This window comes from Prosopis cineraria, unplaced genomic scaffold, assembly GCF_029017545.1.
Source record: "Prosopis cineraria cultivar Desert tree isolate PC_DT_omini unplaced genomic scaffold, ASM2901754v1 PC579, whole genome shotgun sequence".
Classification (NCBI taxonomy): Eukaryota; Viridiplantae; Streptophyta; class Magnoliopsida; order Fabales; family Fabaceae; genus Prosopis; species Prosopis cineraria.
Window position 1 is genome coordinate 1 of NW_026555904.1, and position 16,661 is coordinate 16,661.

Here is a 16,661-nt window from a genome sequence, read left to right on the forward strand (position 1 = left end):
TTTAACTAATTCATCAATGATGATAAGTACAAACTATTGCATTACACATAAAAAATATCAGGGACTAGAAAGCAATGAGAAAAGTTTAAAGAATAATACCAAAACATGCTAAAAGTACAATGACCAACAATTATATCTTTCCATAAAATATCAAATGTAGAAGGAATTATATTCTGTCAAAATTATAAATAGTATGAGGATGACTCATTCCAAATTGGGAAAATAAAATAAAACTCCCTTGAATCTCAAATTATATAAATGACAGTATGATCTCTTAAAATATTATAATTCTACTGAAGTCCCAAAAAACTTCTATATTAATAAATTTAAATTAAAAAAATCATTTTACTTTTATTGATGAGTTGTGATTAGGGTTTGTTATTTTGAAAACTTATTTTTCAATAACAAAAATTATAGTTGATAAGTTATGATTTTTTTTCAACTATTGCTACTCACAAAGCAAACATTATTATTCCTTAAACAAAAAGTTATGATCAGGATTTGTTCTTCAATAATAAAAATTACAATTGAAAAGTTGTGATTTCTTCTTTAACTCTTACGATTCACAGAATAAAAGTTATTATTCTTGAAGCAAAATTTGTAATTGGTGCTTGTTATTTTCATTAAGGGTAAAAATATTATTTTCACTTTTAAAATTTATTGACATAAAAGTTTATAGGAATTTGAGTGAAATTATTACATTTTAAGAATTAAATTATTATTTATATAATTCGGAGATTTTATTGTCATTTTCCCTTCTAAATTTGTAATAATAGCAATAAATAGAAAGATGAGGAGGTTGATGTGCCAAAAGCCCAAAAGTCATTCTTATTACTACACCAACCATGGCGATGAACACGGTTTTACAATCACTGAAGAGAGAAGTAATTCAATGCTTGACTTCAAAGTTGTACTCAAACATTACTTAAATAGAAATCAAATAAAAAGCATTACTTTGTAGACCAATGTGAACTTAATTATTCAAACTCTCACGTAATACGAGAACATAAAAAATGTGTCCAAATATATCCTTTTTTTATTATAAAATATTGACCAGTTTCAGGAAGCTACATTGAGATTCTCACTAATTTAATTGAGCTTATTCGAATCACATGGGTGCAAAGCATAGTATTTGTTGCACATCTATTATACTTATTTATTTATTTAAATTTTAGTTAGATATTATAATATTAAGATATCTTTTGAATAATAAAATATAGTAATAAAATATTCTAAATGCATATGACTTGGAAATCAGATGGCTGAAATCTAAGTTTAGGGATTTATTCAATTTAAATTTAATTAATTACCTTGATGATGTGTTATAAAGAGGGATTTATTCAATTTAAATGTCTAAATTACTATAGTCATTTACTGAACCAAAATTATGAATTACAGAACCAAAGTTGTAAATGTAAAAAAATTTATTATACTTTTCTTATTAAAAAAATGAAATGATGAAAGTTATTAATGTTTTAAACCAATATATATAGTCATTAGCTCAACTAGAGTTGTGGATGTCAAAACTCCAGTTTTGAACAAAAAATCTTTGTTGCAATTTTTTAAATTAAAGAATATTTTTGTTGTTTTATCAAAAACTTTGATGACAATTAGGTCTCTTAAAATTTAGAATATATTATCATATTTTATGAGATCAAATTATCGTTCCTTATTTTGATGGGATTTATTTGCATTTTCTCAAAGAATAATATGCTTCACCCGAAAAAAAAAAATAATAATATGCTCTTATTGGAAAATCGAGTCGGCGTCATGTGTAGCCATAATAAGTGTTCCAAAACATTATTTTTGTCCCAGTTACATCGCATGCATGTAATTGTGCTTGTTTTATTTTTATTGTTGTTGTTGTTGTTATTTTATTGAAGATTTATAGTAAAGTCTCTGGATGTATAATTAATTTATTTACTCACCAAAACAATTAATTAATTTATTCCCAATCATGTGCTCGTATCAATGTTCTATCAACCAAACGTGTTTAGCCGGAAAAAAAAAACGAAAAACTAAATGTGTTTTCCTCCACATTATTTAACCTATTATAACATGTTATTCATCAATACAGTAAAGCATAATGATATGAATAATACTGTAGATAAATAGTTGTTTAAGACTTTAAGTATCATTGGTAGGTCCTGGGTTCTTACTTTCTTTTCGCGTGTTTAGCTTTTCCGAGGAATTATTAAGAACACATATAAGATAAAAAAATTTTAAAAAAGAATTAAGGTATTTCAAATAAATTAGATTAAGTGAATTAAGGTTAATATTCTTAATTCAATTGAAAGATCCTATTTCTTTTTTTCTGAATAACCTTACGTGATGATCCTTCTTGCCTAGTTTCCCTTTTTTTTACAAAAAAATTTAAATCTATATTTTAAAATTTAGTTTTTTAGATTGATATTTTTTATTGCACGCATGAATCATCTCAATCAAAAGTAATTATGTTTAAGACACTGTCTAACACTAAACGTAAGCAACTTTTGTTGTAGGAATTTGTTTTATAATGTTATTTATAAAATGATATCAACATATTTTTTATTTATTTGTAGTTTTTATGAAGGAAAAAAAATATTTCTCCTAACTTAAGCCCCCTACTATTTATTAGAATATTGTAGATTATAGAAATATTCATCTTCTTTTACACTTCCTTCAAAACTAGCACATGACAATGAACAAGCATGAAACTGGATAATAGTACTTTAGATGAATGATAGAGTTTGTAATTTTAGTGTCAACAGAATCTGATATGGCTTCTATTTGTTGCTAACTTGTTCAATAGGCCAGCAAGGCTCTTCTTACTTGACCCTTGAGATGACGGCGACGAAGGTTCCGGCGAGCTGCCCCGCTTCTCTCCAATGACTACTCTTGCCGGCTCCGGCGGCGGCTCTGATCCAATAAGGTTTGGGAAATTGAGCTGGCTTTTCTGCCATGCATCTTGAAAGCAGCTCTATCATAAGCCAAAGCTGCGTCCTCCTCGCTCTCATAGGTTCCGAGCCATTTCCTTGCTTTCCTCTTCGGGTCCCGGATCTCCGCTGCGAACTTCCCCCATGGCCGCCGCCTCACTCCTCGGTAATTGCTCCATCGAGATGGCGCGTTCTTTTCACACGCCACAGATCCTGTGTTATCACCAGTAACGTTATCATGGTCATAGCCACCTGAATTCAAACCTTCGTCATTATTCCCGCCCGAAAATGACATACCACCAGAGTCACTAATACATACACACTAGGGTCTCTCTTTTCTTGCTCTATAACTCCATTTTTTTCTTCGTTAATTCTCTCTGCTGCACACAGTAGCTGATGCACACACATATTTATAATTGAGATATGTCGGTTAAAGTATTTACCAAACGGTATCTAGAAATTTCACTGCTCCACCACCCATTGACTTGCTTCGGGAGAGATGAGAGAAGTGTCCAGATTTTTCTTTAACAAATATCCTATCCTTATACAGTCTAGAATGAGATATTATCACCAAAAATTCTAGAGAGAGAGAGAGAAGTCGGTGATTCTCAACGCCAGTTACATCACATGCATGTAAATTGTTCTTGTTTTATTTTTTATTCTTGTTGTTGCTTTTTTGTTGATGAATTATAATAAGTCATTGGATGTATGATCATCTCTGTTTTCTGAAGCTAGCTTCTGAAAGAGTTGTTCGCTAATTTAATTAAATATATTATAGTAATAATTAATTAATTTATTTCACCAAAAAAATTATTTCATTTATTCCCAATCATGTGCTTGCAGAACTTGCAAATCAATGTTCTATTCTATCAATCATATGTATTTGGCCAAAAAGAAAAACTAAATGTGTGTTCCTAAACATTATTTAATCTATTATAACATGTTTCTTATTCATCAATACAGAAAAGCATAATGATTACATAATAATGTAGATAAATAGTTGTTCAAATAGTAGAAGAAATTATACCTTGGTCTCACATGAAGAAATTTATCATTAAGAGATCTATAAAATTTATAAAATGCTTTCAAATTTTAAATCCTGTATATTTACAACCTAATCATGGGCATTGATAATTGGATAACACTTATTTATAAGTTGTCAATATTTGAATCTTGAGAATATTTTGTAAATTTTATGAAATTTTTTGATAATAATTTTGTTATTGTGACCCAAATATAAGTTTTGCTAAATAGTATTAGTGGGTACCAGCCTCCTAGGTTCTCACTTTTCGCGCCGTGTCTAGCTTTTTCGGCAAAATTATTAAAATCACATATAAGATAAATTTTTTATAAAAACGAATTAAAATATTTCAAATAAATTAAGATTAAGTGACTTAAGGTTACATTCTTAATTCACTTGAAAGATCTTAGTTCTTTTTTCCTAAATAACCTTACCTTATGATCCTTCTTACCAATTTTTCCTTTTTTACCAAAAAAAAAATGTTTTTTTAAATGTGTATCTTTAAAATTTTGTTTTTTATATTGTTAGTTTTTTTATTGCACACATGAATCCTCCAAATTAGAAAGTTATATTAAGTATCACAATACTATTGGACATTAAATATGAGCATTTTTTTAGTGAGAATTTTTTTTATATTTTTATTTTATAAAACGGTATTAACATATTTTTTTTTTATGTAGTCTTTATCAAGTAGTAAAAAATATTTCTCCAAACTTAATCCCCTACTATTTATTAGAATATTATAGATTATATAAATATTCATTTTTTTTTCATTTCCTTCAAAACTAGTACATGAATGTGAACAAGCTAAGCACGACGAAACTGGATAATCTTGTCAACTTTAGTATCAACGGAATCCGACGTGGCTTCCATTGTTTGCTAACTTGTTCAATAGACCGGCCAGGCTTATCTTCTTACTTGACCCTTGAGATCCATCATCCTCGGATGTACAGTTAGACGGCGACGAAAGTTCCAGCGAGCTGCACCGCTTGTCTCTAATGACCACTCTTGCCGGCTCCGGCGGTGGCTCCGATCCAATAAGGTGTGGGAAATTGAGCTTGGCTTTTCCACCACGCATCTTGAAAGCAGCTCTATCATAAGCCAAAGCTGCGTCCTCCTCGCTCTCATAGGTTCCAAGCCATGTCCTTGCCCCGTTCTTCTGCGGTTCCCGGATCTCCGCAGAGAACTTTCCCCACGGCCGACGCCTCACGCCTCGGTAATTCCTACATCTAGGTGGCGCGTTCTCCTCACGCGCTACAGATCCTGCATCATTCCCCTTTAACCCAATTATCACCACCTGGTTCCACAGTGTGGTCGTTCTCGCCGGGAAACACCGTACCACTGGAGCTAGCAGCTCCCTGATCCACCGAAAGCCGTGTCGCAGTTCAAGTTGGAAGTAGGGTTGCCGGTCGCCGTGAAGTAGCCATTCATGAGTGTCATGAACGAATAAGGATCATCTTCAATCAGGTAATGTTGAACTGATTCAAAAGGAGAACAATTAGGGTTCATTTTGAGAAGTTAATAAGTTTGATGAGAACACAGAAGCGATGGATTATGGATCTGTGAAGCATGGGTTTTTATGTATATATGTGTATGTATGTATGTTTGCATAGTGACTACCTAAGAAACACCGATACAGGTACAAGTGTCGGGTACGATACGATACGCGGACACGACTATTTTTCAAAATTTTAGGATACGGGTACGGCTATATAAATAATTAAATATTAAATATTTGGATGTCCAAAAACATAATTTTAAGATGTCTAATGCCATCACAAAATATAATATAATAAATAGTCAAGCACTTAAAGTCTTAAACACTATCAAGTGACAAAAAATAATTATCAACTTAAAGTAATTCTAAACTTCCTCATCTTCATTGACACCACCACTTTCTTCTATAAGTTCTCTCTCCAAGATTTTCTTCTATAAATTCACACTTCCTGAACTACTACTGAGTTTAGAATTAGAAGCCATTGCAGGTTTAATTTTAAATAATATCCTGCAATTTAACAAGAAGAGAGCTAATAAAAATTTAAAATAAATCAATATTTAACTCAACAAAAAATCCATCTAAATAAAAAAAAATTTAAATCAGTAATTCAATTGCTCTAAACAACTCTCTTGATTCAGCAGTGAGCAAATTATCCAATAATGCAATAATAATAATAATAAAATATCCATCAGCAGCACACAAATTATCCAATAATGCAATAATAATAATAATAAAATCTCCATCAGCAGCACAACAAGAGGAACTGAAAATGAAGCTGAAAAACGACCGACCATACAGAATAAATACCAATGAAGCTGAAGAACGACGGTGAGGCAGAGGCAGAGCAGATGGTCGAGAATAAACGTGAATCGTGAATAGGCAGAGGCAGAGCAGAGCGGGTGAGGCAGCGACGCAGCGTGAACCGTGAATAAACGTGAGAGATGAAGAACGAGAATTAGAAGCACAGGTGGTGAAGCTACAGCAGAAAACATGAGAAGGGGGGTCGATTGGAGCTGAAAATGTTAGGGCATCGGATTTTTGGAGTTGGGACTGAGTAAAAGGAATTGAAAAACGTAGAGTTTCGCGTCTGCCCGCGTCCAACCGCTTCTGCCCGTCTCGACCCGCATCCGCCCGCGTCAGCCGGAAACTGGGAAAAGGGACACGCCGTTCCCCCGTCCTGAATGCGTGTCCGTGTTGGATACATATCCGACACGGACACGCCGGCCATTTTGCCGTGTCCATGCTTCTGAGGTGACTACTGACTTGTGTCCTTAGTAATGATGATGTTATGTAATTATTATTCCTGGAAATTTCAACTGTGTCAATTTGGAGTAGCTGTGATCGCGCATGTGGTTGGTTCATTGCTTTAATTTGTCGTGTAACAAGCAGCATGACAGAAGCAATATTAATCAAATTATACATATTAATAAAGCTTATGAGATATATTTTATAAATATATTTTTTAAAATAAAAATATAAAATTTAAAAAGTGTATATTCCATTTATCAAAGAATATCAAAGAGAGATAATATAATAGGAAAAGTAATATTAAAAAAAATCTTATTTTTGTCAAAACATCTTATATTTTGGAGCAACTAATTTTTTCCAAAATATCTCATAATTTGGGATGAAATGAGTACTATTCATAATAAAAACAAATAGTCTTTTATATTATAGATTTATGGTCAACCACAAACTACTCCAATAGCAATGCCGCCTCTTTTTTTCTCAGAAGTGGTCTCAAACTTTATCTCATTATTGACATGTTTGTATGTATATGTACTTAATTTGATTGTATATGACAAAAAAGATATGAGTTCTTGGAGAACTCTAGAATGCTTAAGCGATTAATATCAACTGTTTATTTTCGGTAGAGATTAGAAATAAATATTTTTATTGACTGTCTCTAAGTTATCATTTAATAATTAATATTCTTATTATGTTTTGTTAAAAGTATGAATATTATTTTTTTAAATTATTTTTATTTTACTTTGAAATGTTGAAGTATTAATGAATCCCATTTTTTGTGTCGGTTTAATACTTTAGAATAAAGTCACGCGTTAATGGACAAACACGAGAATATTTAGCTTCCCAATACCCCGTCAGGGTGTGTTTCAATGCTCATAAAATTTCAAATATCCAAATTTATTTTTTTATTTCTATTAAAATTAAAATTATAAAATGATAATAAATTTGTTTTATTTTCAATATAAATAATAAAAATTTAATTTAAATGGTTTAATTTAATATTATATATATCAAAATAAAAATTTATAAATTTTTTTAAAAAATACTGTTAAATTTAGATTGTTTAGAGTGCATTTAGATAATTAATTTAAAAAATTCTAAAATTTTTAATATTTAATTAAACCATTTAAATTAATTTGGTGATAAAATAAATTTATTAAAAAATTTTAAATTTTATTTTAATAAATATAAATGAAAAACGTTTAAATCAAAATTGTTCAGATCTCATTAGTCAAGCGAGCAGCACACGATGCCCAGCAGCCCCAACCAAGTGGGACAACATCAACAACATTATTTTCGGAACCTACGTGTCAGAAAACAGTGTTTTATGTTTTATTATGATATTATTTTTCTTCTTTTTTAAAGCAGCTTTTGTTACTAAAATAAAAAAATGAAATTTATTGCAAAAATTTACGCTATTAATAAGTCATGAGTAATATGATGAATGATTAATATAATATTCATGTATTTTTCAACACAAGAAGCCCATATATAATCAAACTAAATTTTATTGGCATTTTAAGATTTACTAGATTAAATTAGAACTTAATAATATTGGATGTTTTAATATTTGAATTTTTAAATTTCACTGATTTTTAATTTGGAAAAAAATTGAACACTATTGTACAGAATAAATATACACTCTTAATTCATTCCTAAAATGTGTAGACCCTGCAAGATGAATTGTTCGACTTGCTATCACAATCAAACCAAACACATTGTATTTAATTAGGTTCAGATTTGAAATTGAAAAATGCCGCGTTGAATAGAAATATAGAGACACTATTTATATGAATATAAATGTCACATTTTCCCGTCTATGTTGTTCAGGAGAATAAACTTTCGGTAGTTAGAGAAAAAGCCAAATAAATGTGGCGTCACGTGGCCTCCACTTCATATGTCCTTTTCTTGTCCATATTTTTCTTCGAAGATAGGAGAAATATGGAGGGCGCTGGTTGACAAAGTTAAATTAATTTATCTTAGGATTTTAAGTTTAAATTTTAAGATATATGATTACAAAAATAAATATATCAAATGTATTTTTAAAATATTCATGAGGCTGCAGTTGATAATAATAATCCTACATAGTAGAGTTTTGGATTAGTTTGGGGCAAGAGTAATAATACTTCTAAGTTTTCCAAAACACGGAAGAAAAGATGGGATAAAACATCATGCTCACAGTTAAATGACAAAAAGATGCTCTTGATGTTGGATTGTTGGATATGTAATCTCACAACTTAGTTTTCAAAAAATCAATTTAATAATAGTTAGATCTTAATATTTTTTTAGGGTGAATTGCTTAAAAAAAAAAAAAAAGAACTCCTCGAGAGAAAACTTGTTGTCAGAGATCAAATCAATTTTAAGGACTAAATTGATTTTGATATTTACAAAACACCATAATGAAATGACTGAATTGTGCCTCTATGTTAAACTAACATAGTTTTTTTTTTTAAAAAAAAACACTGATTCTTCTCACACATTCCCTAATAAGAGAACCACCAGAGAGACAAAGGAATGATCGACTGTGACAAACTGTGTCAATGAAGAAGCAACCAATGGTGTGAGCGAGGACATGATCGGACGAGGCATTGCTTTGTTCTTTTAACACAAAGGCACAATTCGGTCACTTGGTTAGAGTGCTCTCTGAATATTAAAGTCAGTTCGGTTCTTAAAATTGATTTGGTCCCTGACAACAATTTTCTCTTTGAGGAGGTTTTTTTTTAAGCAATTCACCCTAAAAAATATTATCATCCAACTATTATTAAATTGATTTTTCGAGGATCAAGTTGTGAGATTGCATGCCCAACATCAAGAGCATCTTTTTATCGTTTAATCAGCACATTTGCTACTCTATGTGAGCATGACGTTTTCTCCCATCTTTTCTTCATTCAATCACCTCCTATTTTGGAAAATTGAGAACATTACTATTCCTGTCCAAATTGAACCGAAACTCCACTATGTGAGACTATTATTATTAATAGTGATTTCACAAATATTTTGACAATGCATTTGGCATATTTATTTTTCATGACCATATATCTTATAATTTAAATTTGAGATCCTAAGATAAACTAATTTAATTTCGTCCACCAGGGTGCTCCATATTTCTCCTGTCATCCTGCACATATATGAATTGGAGGCCACGTGAGTTCACATTTTATTTGTCTTTTTCTCTCACAAACAACAGTTTATTCTCCTGAACAACATAGACCGGACAATGTGACAATTATATTTTATATTGATATAAATAGTGTGTTTATGTTTATTGCCAATGCGACATTTTTCAATTTTAAATCTGAACCTAATTAAATACAATGTTCTTGGTTTGATTGTGATAGCAAAGTCGGATAATTCATCTTGAAGGGCCTACACATTTTTTTTCCAAATAAAAAATTAGTGAAATTTAAAATTCAAATATTAAAATATCCAATATTATTAAGTTCTAATTTAATCTAGTAAATTTTAAAATACCAATAAAATTTAATTTGATTACATATGGGCTTCTTGTGTTGAACAAGACATGAATATTATATTAATCATTCATAATATTGTTCATGACGCATTAATAGCGTAAACTTTTGTACTCCCTTCATCACAAATTATTAAATACTTTTAGATAAAGTCTCACATATCAGTAAATTTCATTAAATGTACTTAACAATTTTATCTTTTTAAAATAAAAATATAAACTTTTCAAAATACCCATCATTTATTATATTGAAAAGAGAAGTGACAGAAATTAATTATAGAAAGAGAGGATAATATTGAAATTGATATATTTAATAAAACTTTAACCTACTTAGAGTGTCTTATATTTTAACACGAAGAAACTTCTTCAAAAGTGCCTATAATTTGGCACAGAGGGGGTAATAAATTTCATTTTTTATTTTATTCTAGTAATAAAAGCTGCCTTAAAAAAGAAGAAGAAAAAATTAATCTTTTAGTCCTCTAACTTTTAATTCACTTATAACTCAATCCTTTAGCCATAACTCATTGTGACTCAATTCCTTAACCATGACTCACCTATAACTCACTCAGTCCCTCAACTTTTTGCTTATTTATAATTCAGTTCCTCAATTTTTATTAATTTTCTTTTTTCATATTAGCTTACATCTTGTATCAAAGAACAAGAGGAGGGTATTTTAGAACAATACATGAGCATTTCTTTTATCCCTCTTATTTGATAAGAAAATTTAAACAAAAAATAAAAAAATAAGGATTGAATTATAAGTGAATAAAAAATTGAGGGATTGAGTCACAGTGAGTCATAGTTAAAAAACTGAGTTATAAGTAAGTTAAAAGTTAAATGAGTGAAAGATTAATTTTTTCAAAGAAGAAATATAAAATCACAATAAAACTTAAAATACTATTTGCTGACACGAGGGTTCCAGGAAGCTACAGTGAAGATTTCGACCACGTGCTGAAATTCCTTGAAATTAGAAAATATGTTGTTGATGCTCGTGCTCACTGCTAGACTAAGAAGATATAGGAAAAATGAGAATTAAGGACCTCTAAGCACATTAATTTCAAATAAGAATCATAACAATTTGAAATTCTAGTTAAGGATTATGATCCTTAATTGAAATAAAAAAATATAGTTTGTGAGGTGGGATTCACTAACGTCACTTAAAAATTCATTAACTCAACTTGAAAAAATTGCTAACATATATTATGAAATGATAAAATTTTATTTAAAAGTCGATTGTTTAACAAAAGCACCACTTAAAAATTAATTAACCTGACTTAAAAATATTTCTAACGTATATTGTGAAAATATGAAACCCCACTTGAGAATCAATTATTTAACAAAAAACTCCAATTTGAATAAGTTATTTTTTATTAAACAATCAATTGTGAAGTGTAATTTTATCTTTTCACAATATACATTAAAATTTTTTTCAAATTTAGTTAGTAAATTTTCAAGTAGCACTTTTTGTTAAACAATCAATTCTCAAGTAAAGTTTCATATTTTCACAATTTACGTTAAAAATTTTTTAAGTCGGGTTAGTGAATTTCTAAGTGATATTTTTTTGTTAAACAATCTATTCCTTAATAGGATTTCATATTTTTACAATATACATTAAAAATTTTTATAAGTTGGATTAGTGAATCTCTAAGTGGTATTAGTGAGTCTCACCTTACAAACTACATTTGTTTATCCCAATTAAAAATTATGGTCCTTAATTGAGATTTTAAAATATTATAGTCTTTAATTAAAATTAATATTCTTAAAAGGTCTTTAATTGTCATTTTCCCTAAGGTCTAAACAATTTTGATTTAAACTTTTATATTTATATTTATTAAAAAATATTTTTAATAAATTTATTTTGTCATCGATGTAAATGATATAAATTTAATTTAAACAATTTAATAAAATATTAAAAAATTTAAAAAATTTAAATTTATTACCTAATTAATTCTTTAAAATTTAAATCTAATATTAATTTTTTAAAATTTTTTATGAATTTTTATTTTGATCAATATAATATTAATTAAATTATTTAAATTAAATTTGTATTATTCATATTAATAATAGAATAAATTTATTAACATTTTATAATTTTAATTTTAATAAAAATAAATTAAAATTTTAAATTAAAATAGTTCAAATTCAAATTTTATGAGCATTGAAACACACCCGGACGGGTATTCGGAAGCTAAATATTCTGGTGTTTGTCCGTTAACACGTGACTTTATTCGAAACTATTAAACCGGCACAAAAAATGGGATTCATTTAATACTTTAAACTAAAATAAAAATAATTTAAAAATAAAAATAATGTTCATACTTTTAACAAAACATAATAAGAATATTAATTATTAAATGATAACTTCAGAGAAAGTCGATAAAAAGATTTCTTTCTAATCTCTACCAAAAATAAACAGTTGAGATTAATCGCTTAAGCATTCTAGAGTTCTCCAAGAAATCATCTTTTTTTTTTTTTGCATATACAATCAAAATTAAATATATATGCATTCAAACATGTCAATAAATAGAGTTTGAGATCTCTTCCAAGAAGAAAAGAGTTGGCATTGTTATTGGAATAGTTTGTGGTTGACTATAATATAAAGAGAAAATGATAAATGATAATTTAATTCCTCAAAATATTATGATTTCATTGAAGTTTTTAAAAATTTTTTTATTATTAATAAATTTATATAAATGACCAAATTACATTTTTTAAAAAGTAAAATAATTCACGAGTTTTGTTTAAAAAATTATAATTTTTTTATATTCGCAACAATGCGACAACAAATCAAAAATTAAACATTTGAAATTGTAATTTATTGTTATATTGTTATGAATATAAAAAAAAGTTATGATTATTTAAATAAAACTTGTGAATCATTTTATTTTCAATAAAGGTAATTTAATTATTTATATAAATTTATTAATGACAGAAAAGTTTCTAAAAATTTTAGTAAAATTATAACATTTTAAGGGACCAAATTGTTATTTATATAATTCAAAAGGATTTTATTATCATTTTTTTAATATAAAAGTCTATTTGTTTTTATTATAAGATATTCTTAGCGGAGATTAGACGCTCCAAAATATAAGATATTTTGATAAAAATAAATTTTTTCAATGATATTTTTTAATATTACCATTTCCATTATATTATTTTTTTAATATTCTTTCCTAAATAGAGTATTAAATAAAAAATATTTTTTAAAGTTTATATTTTTTAAAAAAATAAATTTATGTAATATATTTAATGAGCTTTATTAATATATATATTTTTATTTAAATTTTTTTTTATAATTTGGCACAGAGGATAGGTAATACCTATTGAGAGCTTTGAGGTTTTGTCTAATCTTTGAATAATTATGCTTTTAATCTTTGACTAGTGTTGCTTCTGTTGTGCTGCCTTTTTTTTTTCCCCCTCATTGCTTTAATTCAAAAAATTCAAATCATTTGAAAAACTATAAATATAAACCATTCAGATTAGATCTAAATGGTTTCGAGGTGATGAGCTTTTAGTGCTCATCTGTATGATAATGGATGATGTAGCATATAATATTTTGAGAAAACCTTGTCTCTTATACTCTGAGGATTCCTAATTAATAACAGCTATTTTTCAATTGTTATAAGAATTCTATATTGTTTTATTAATATAAAATTTTTCTTGCACTCTTTTAGCAATATTTTTTATGCAAAAAACCCAAACCCAAACTCCAAACTCTCAACAATATTTACTTTTAAAACCAATGCACAAAATAACATATAGTAAAATGTTATTTATTCTATGAATTAAATAATGACCACTTAATCAACATTGTTTGGAAATACAATAGTAGGTCATCATGCTTTAATTGTATTTTATTTTTAGTTCTTATAATTGTATTTCATTGTTCCTAGTTTTTTAGCTTGATTAGTCTATAATAATGTTAATCTGTATATACAGTTTAAGAAGTACACAAAGACCATTGGATGGTACTAACGTAAGTAATTTTATTGTAACTCTCTAACCATATTACGTTGACATGATAAAAATATGTTGATGACATTAAAATAAATTGATCATGTATGATTAAAAATAAAAGGTAAATGGGAAAAAAAAACTTTCTTTGATATTTGACTTTAACAGAATGTGAAAGATGAATGTGAGTAGATTAAGTTCATGTCAACGAAGGGTTAACACAAAGTTAAGTATATGTTAACAAAATTAACTTTGTCAATGTTAGTTCATGGTCCTTATGTTAATTTTTAAAATTATAATGACTAACATTGTAGACAAATAAAACTAAAGAGACTAGGAATAATGAAATAAAACTATAAGGACTAAAAACAAAATGCAATTCAAGTATAGAATCCTATTATTATATTTTCCATATATATATATATATATTTTATTCTCTCATAATCTTATTTCGTGATCAAAAAAATAAATAAGCATAATGGACATCCATAATGAGATTATGAATTTAACTTTTTTAATAAAACTATATTAGTCAAGCAGATTTTTTTATTTGAAACCTAATTCACTTTAAATTTGGATTAGTGGATAATATAATATACCACCATAAGAGCCAACAAAAATATAATATAAGTAAAGAAGCATGGAGGTATATAAAATATAATTGAATCCAATTTCTCCTGTCATTAACAGTCACCATAAGAAAAGAAGGGTTAAAGTATAAAAATGCCCTCAATATTTTCCTCAAGGTGCACCTCATATGCTAAACTTTTTTTTTTGGCATAATTTCACCCCCAACATATTTTTTTTAGTACAATGTTGGCCTCTCGTTAAGTGTTGATTGCTTTGACCGTTTTCCTTCAGATTTTGACCATGTTCTTCCAATTGTGTTGCAAGGTCATTGTCCACATAAGGCATTCAATTCTTTATCTAGCCACCTAAGGTTTAGAACATTAAATTGTTTAACCTAAAATGTTAAAGAATGAGACCAAGATGCACAACACATCGATGCTAGTGATGAGAGGAAGATGTTGATCGATGATAATGGACGGAGTGATTGTACAAGGAGTAATGATGAATCATCAATGGTGTCAACAACGGGCTTTAGAAGGAGAGCTTTGGTATTAAGGTAAGGTCAAGAAATGCAATATGAAGCTTTAACAAGGTACTGTCATTATCACTTACTTGCTCCTTAATGGATTTCATAGAGCCAGAACAACCTAAGGTGTCCGAATTATGACCAGGTTGGTAGAGATTTGACTATTGTTCTTCTTTTCTTTTATAAGTCTCATTGTTTCTGAGCTTCTTCATGTTCCAAGTAGGGTATGGGTACTTCACCTGGCATGATAACGAAATTGAGCAGAGGTCAAAGGATGTCATAAATGAGTTGATTGAACATATTGTGACTTTGAGAAGATGAGTAGAGGGTGGGCAAGGCTTTTTAGGAGAGATTGACTTGATGTTAGAGGAAGGACGGAAGTTGCAGAGCATCCAAGCTAAAGCTGCACATGCAAAGAAGAAGATGATGCTTAAAGTAGCTTTGATTATGTCTAGGTTGTTATTTTTTGTTATTTTTTCCTAATTTTGTGAAGAACATGGCTCGTTGAGGACAATTCTAATTGTCATTAAGATGTTATTATGTTGAGGAAGCCTAGGATGATGGCAATGTCACAATCATTCTTGTTGATGGAGCTTATGTAATGAATTGTGATGATTTAATAGCAATACATAATATAGTTATTGAACCCCAATTTTGTTGATTGCATAATATTTATGTAACATCCTCAAGTTTTAAACCTGATTAAGTAAGCCTGATCAAATTAATTTAGTGTGTTAGTAAGGTGTGTGGTCAAAGGGGCCTAACAGGTGTGTTTGGTTTCAATTGCAATCCTAAACATGGGTTTGAAGGAGAATTGTGTCTCCCGAGAATGAAAGAGGAAGAAATTTTGAAGAGGGAGACTCTGTGCTAGGCAATGTAGCTTGTGGAGGAGCCGTCGTGGTGTATGTACGGCAACATGCCTGGGAGAGGCTTTCTGTGCTATGCGCCGTAGCGCATTATAAGTTCGTCATGGCATATGGTCATTTTTTACTGTAACAAGTCACGGAGCTGAAGTGACAAAGAATAGAAAACAAAGGAAAATGAGAGAGAAGCGAAAAAGCAGTACTAGGGTTTGAAGAAACTGAGTATTGAGAGTATTTCAGAGTGCTCCTAAACATTAAAGGTAAGTTTATTGCATTTAAATCTTTCTTTCTTCTTCAATTTTTTTGATGGTAGAAGTTAGGGTTTGATTGATAATGGTGTTTTTTGATCTATAAAGGCTATGGGTCTGAATCCATTGACTTAAATAAAGGCAATGATTTGTGTAATTAGGTGTTCAACTATTTGAGTTGCTAAGAGTGCAATGATTGTGATTATGTGAGGTACAATGATTTTGAAATTTGAAGTTCAATGACTAGTTTGATTTAAAGTCTAATAAAAACATGAATTGATTTAGTGTGTATATATGATTGCTCTAATTGTGATTGAGTACAATAATGAGTACAATCTTACTCGTAATA

The 16,661-nt window shown here is 28.8% G+C and overlaps 1 protein-coding gene and 1 pseudogene across 1 annotated transcript; both read right to left on the reverse strand.

Annotated features, from left to right (window-relative positions):
* Nucleotides 1–2,871: 2,871 nt before the first annotated feature.
* LOC129297646 (ethylene-responsive transcription factor ERF112-like) lies at nucleotides 2,872–3,210 on the reverse strand. The gene has a single exon (XM_054935992.1). The coding sequence runs from the start codon at nucleotides 3,208–3,210 to the stop codon at nucleotides 2,872–2,874; it is 339 nt and encodes a 112-aa protein (XP_054791967.1).
* Nucleotides 3,211–4,783: 1,573 nt separating this feature from the next.
* On the reverse strand, nucleotides 4,784–5,495 carry LOC129297647 (ethylene-responsive transcription factor 1-like; annotated as a pseudogene).
* Nucleotides 5,496–16,661: the final 11,166 nt, after the last annotated feature.

Excerpts from the sequence above, each read along its gene's own strand:
- LOC129297646 (XM_054935992.1), bottom strand. The coding sequence starts at position 3,210 with ATGTCATTTTCGGGCGGGAATAATGACGAAGGTTTGAATTCAGGTGGC.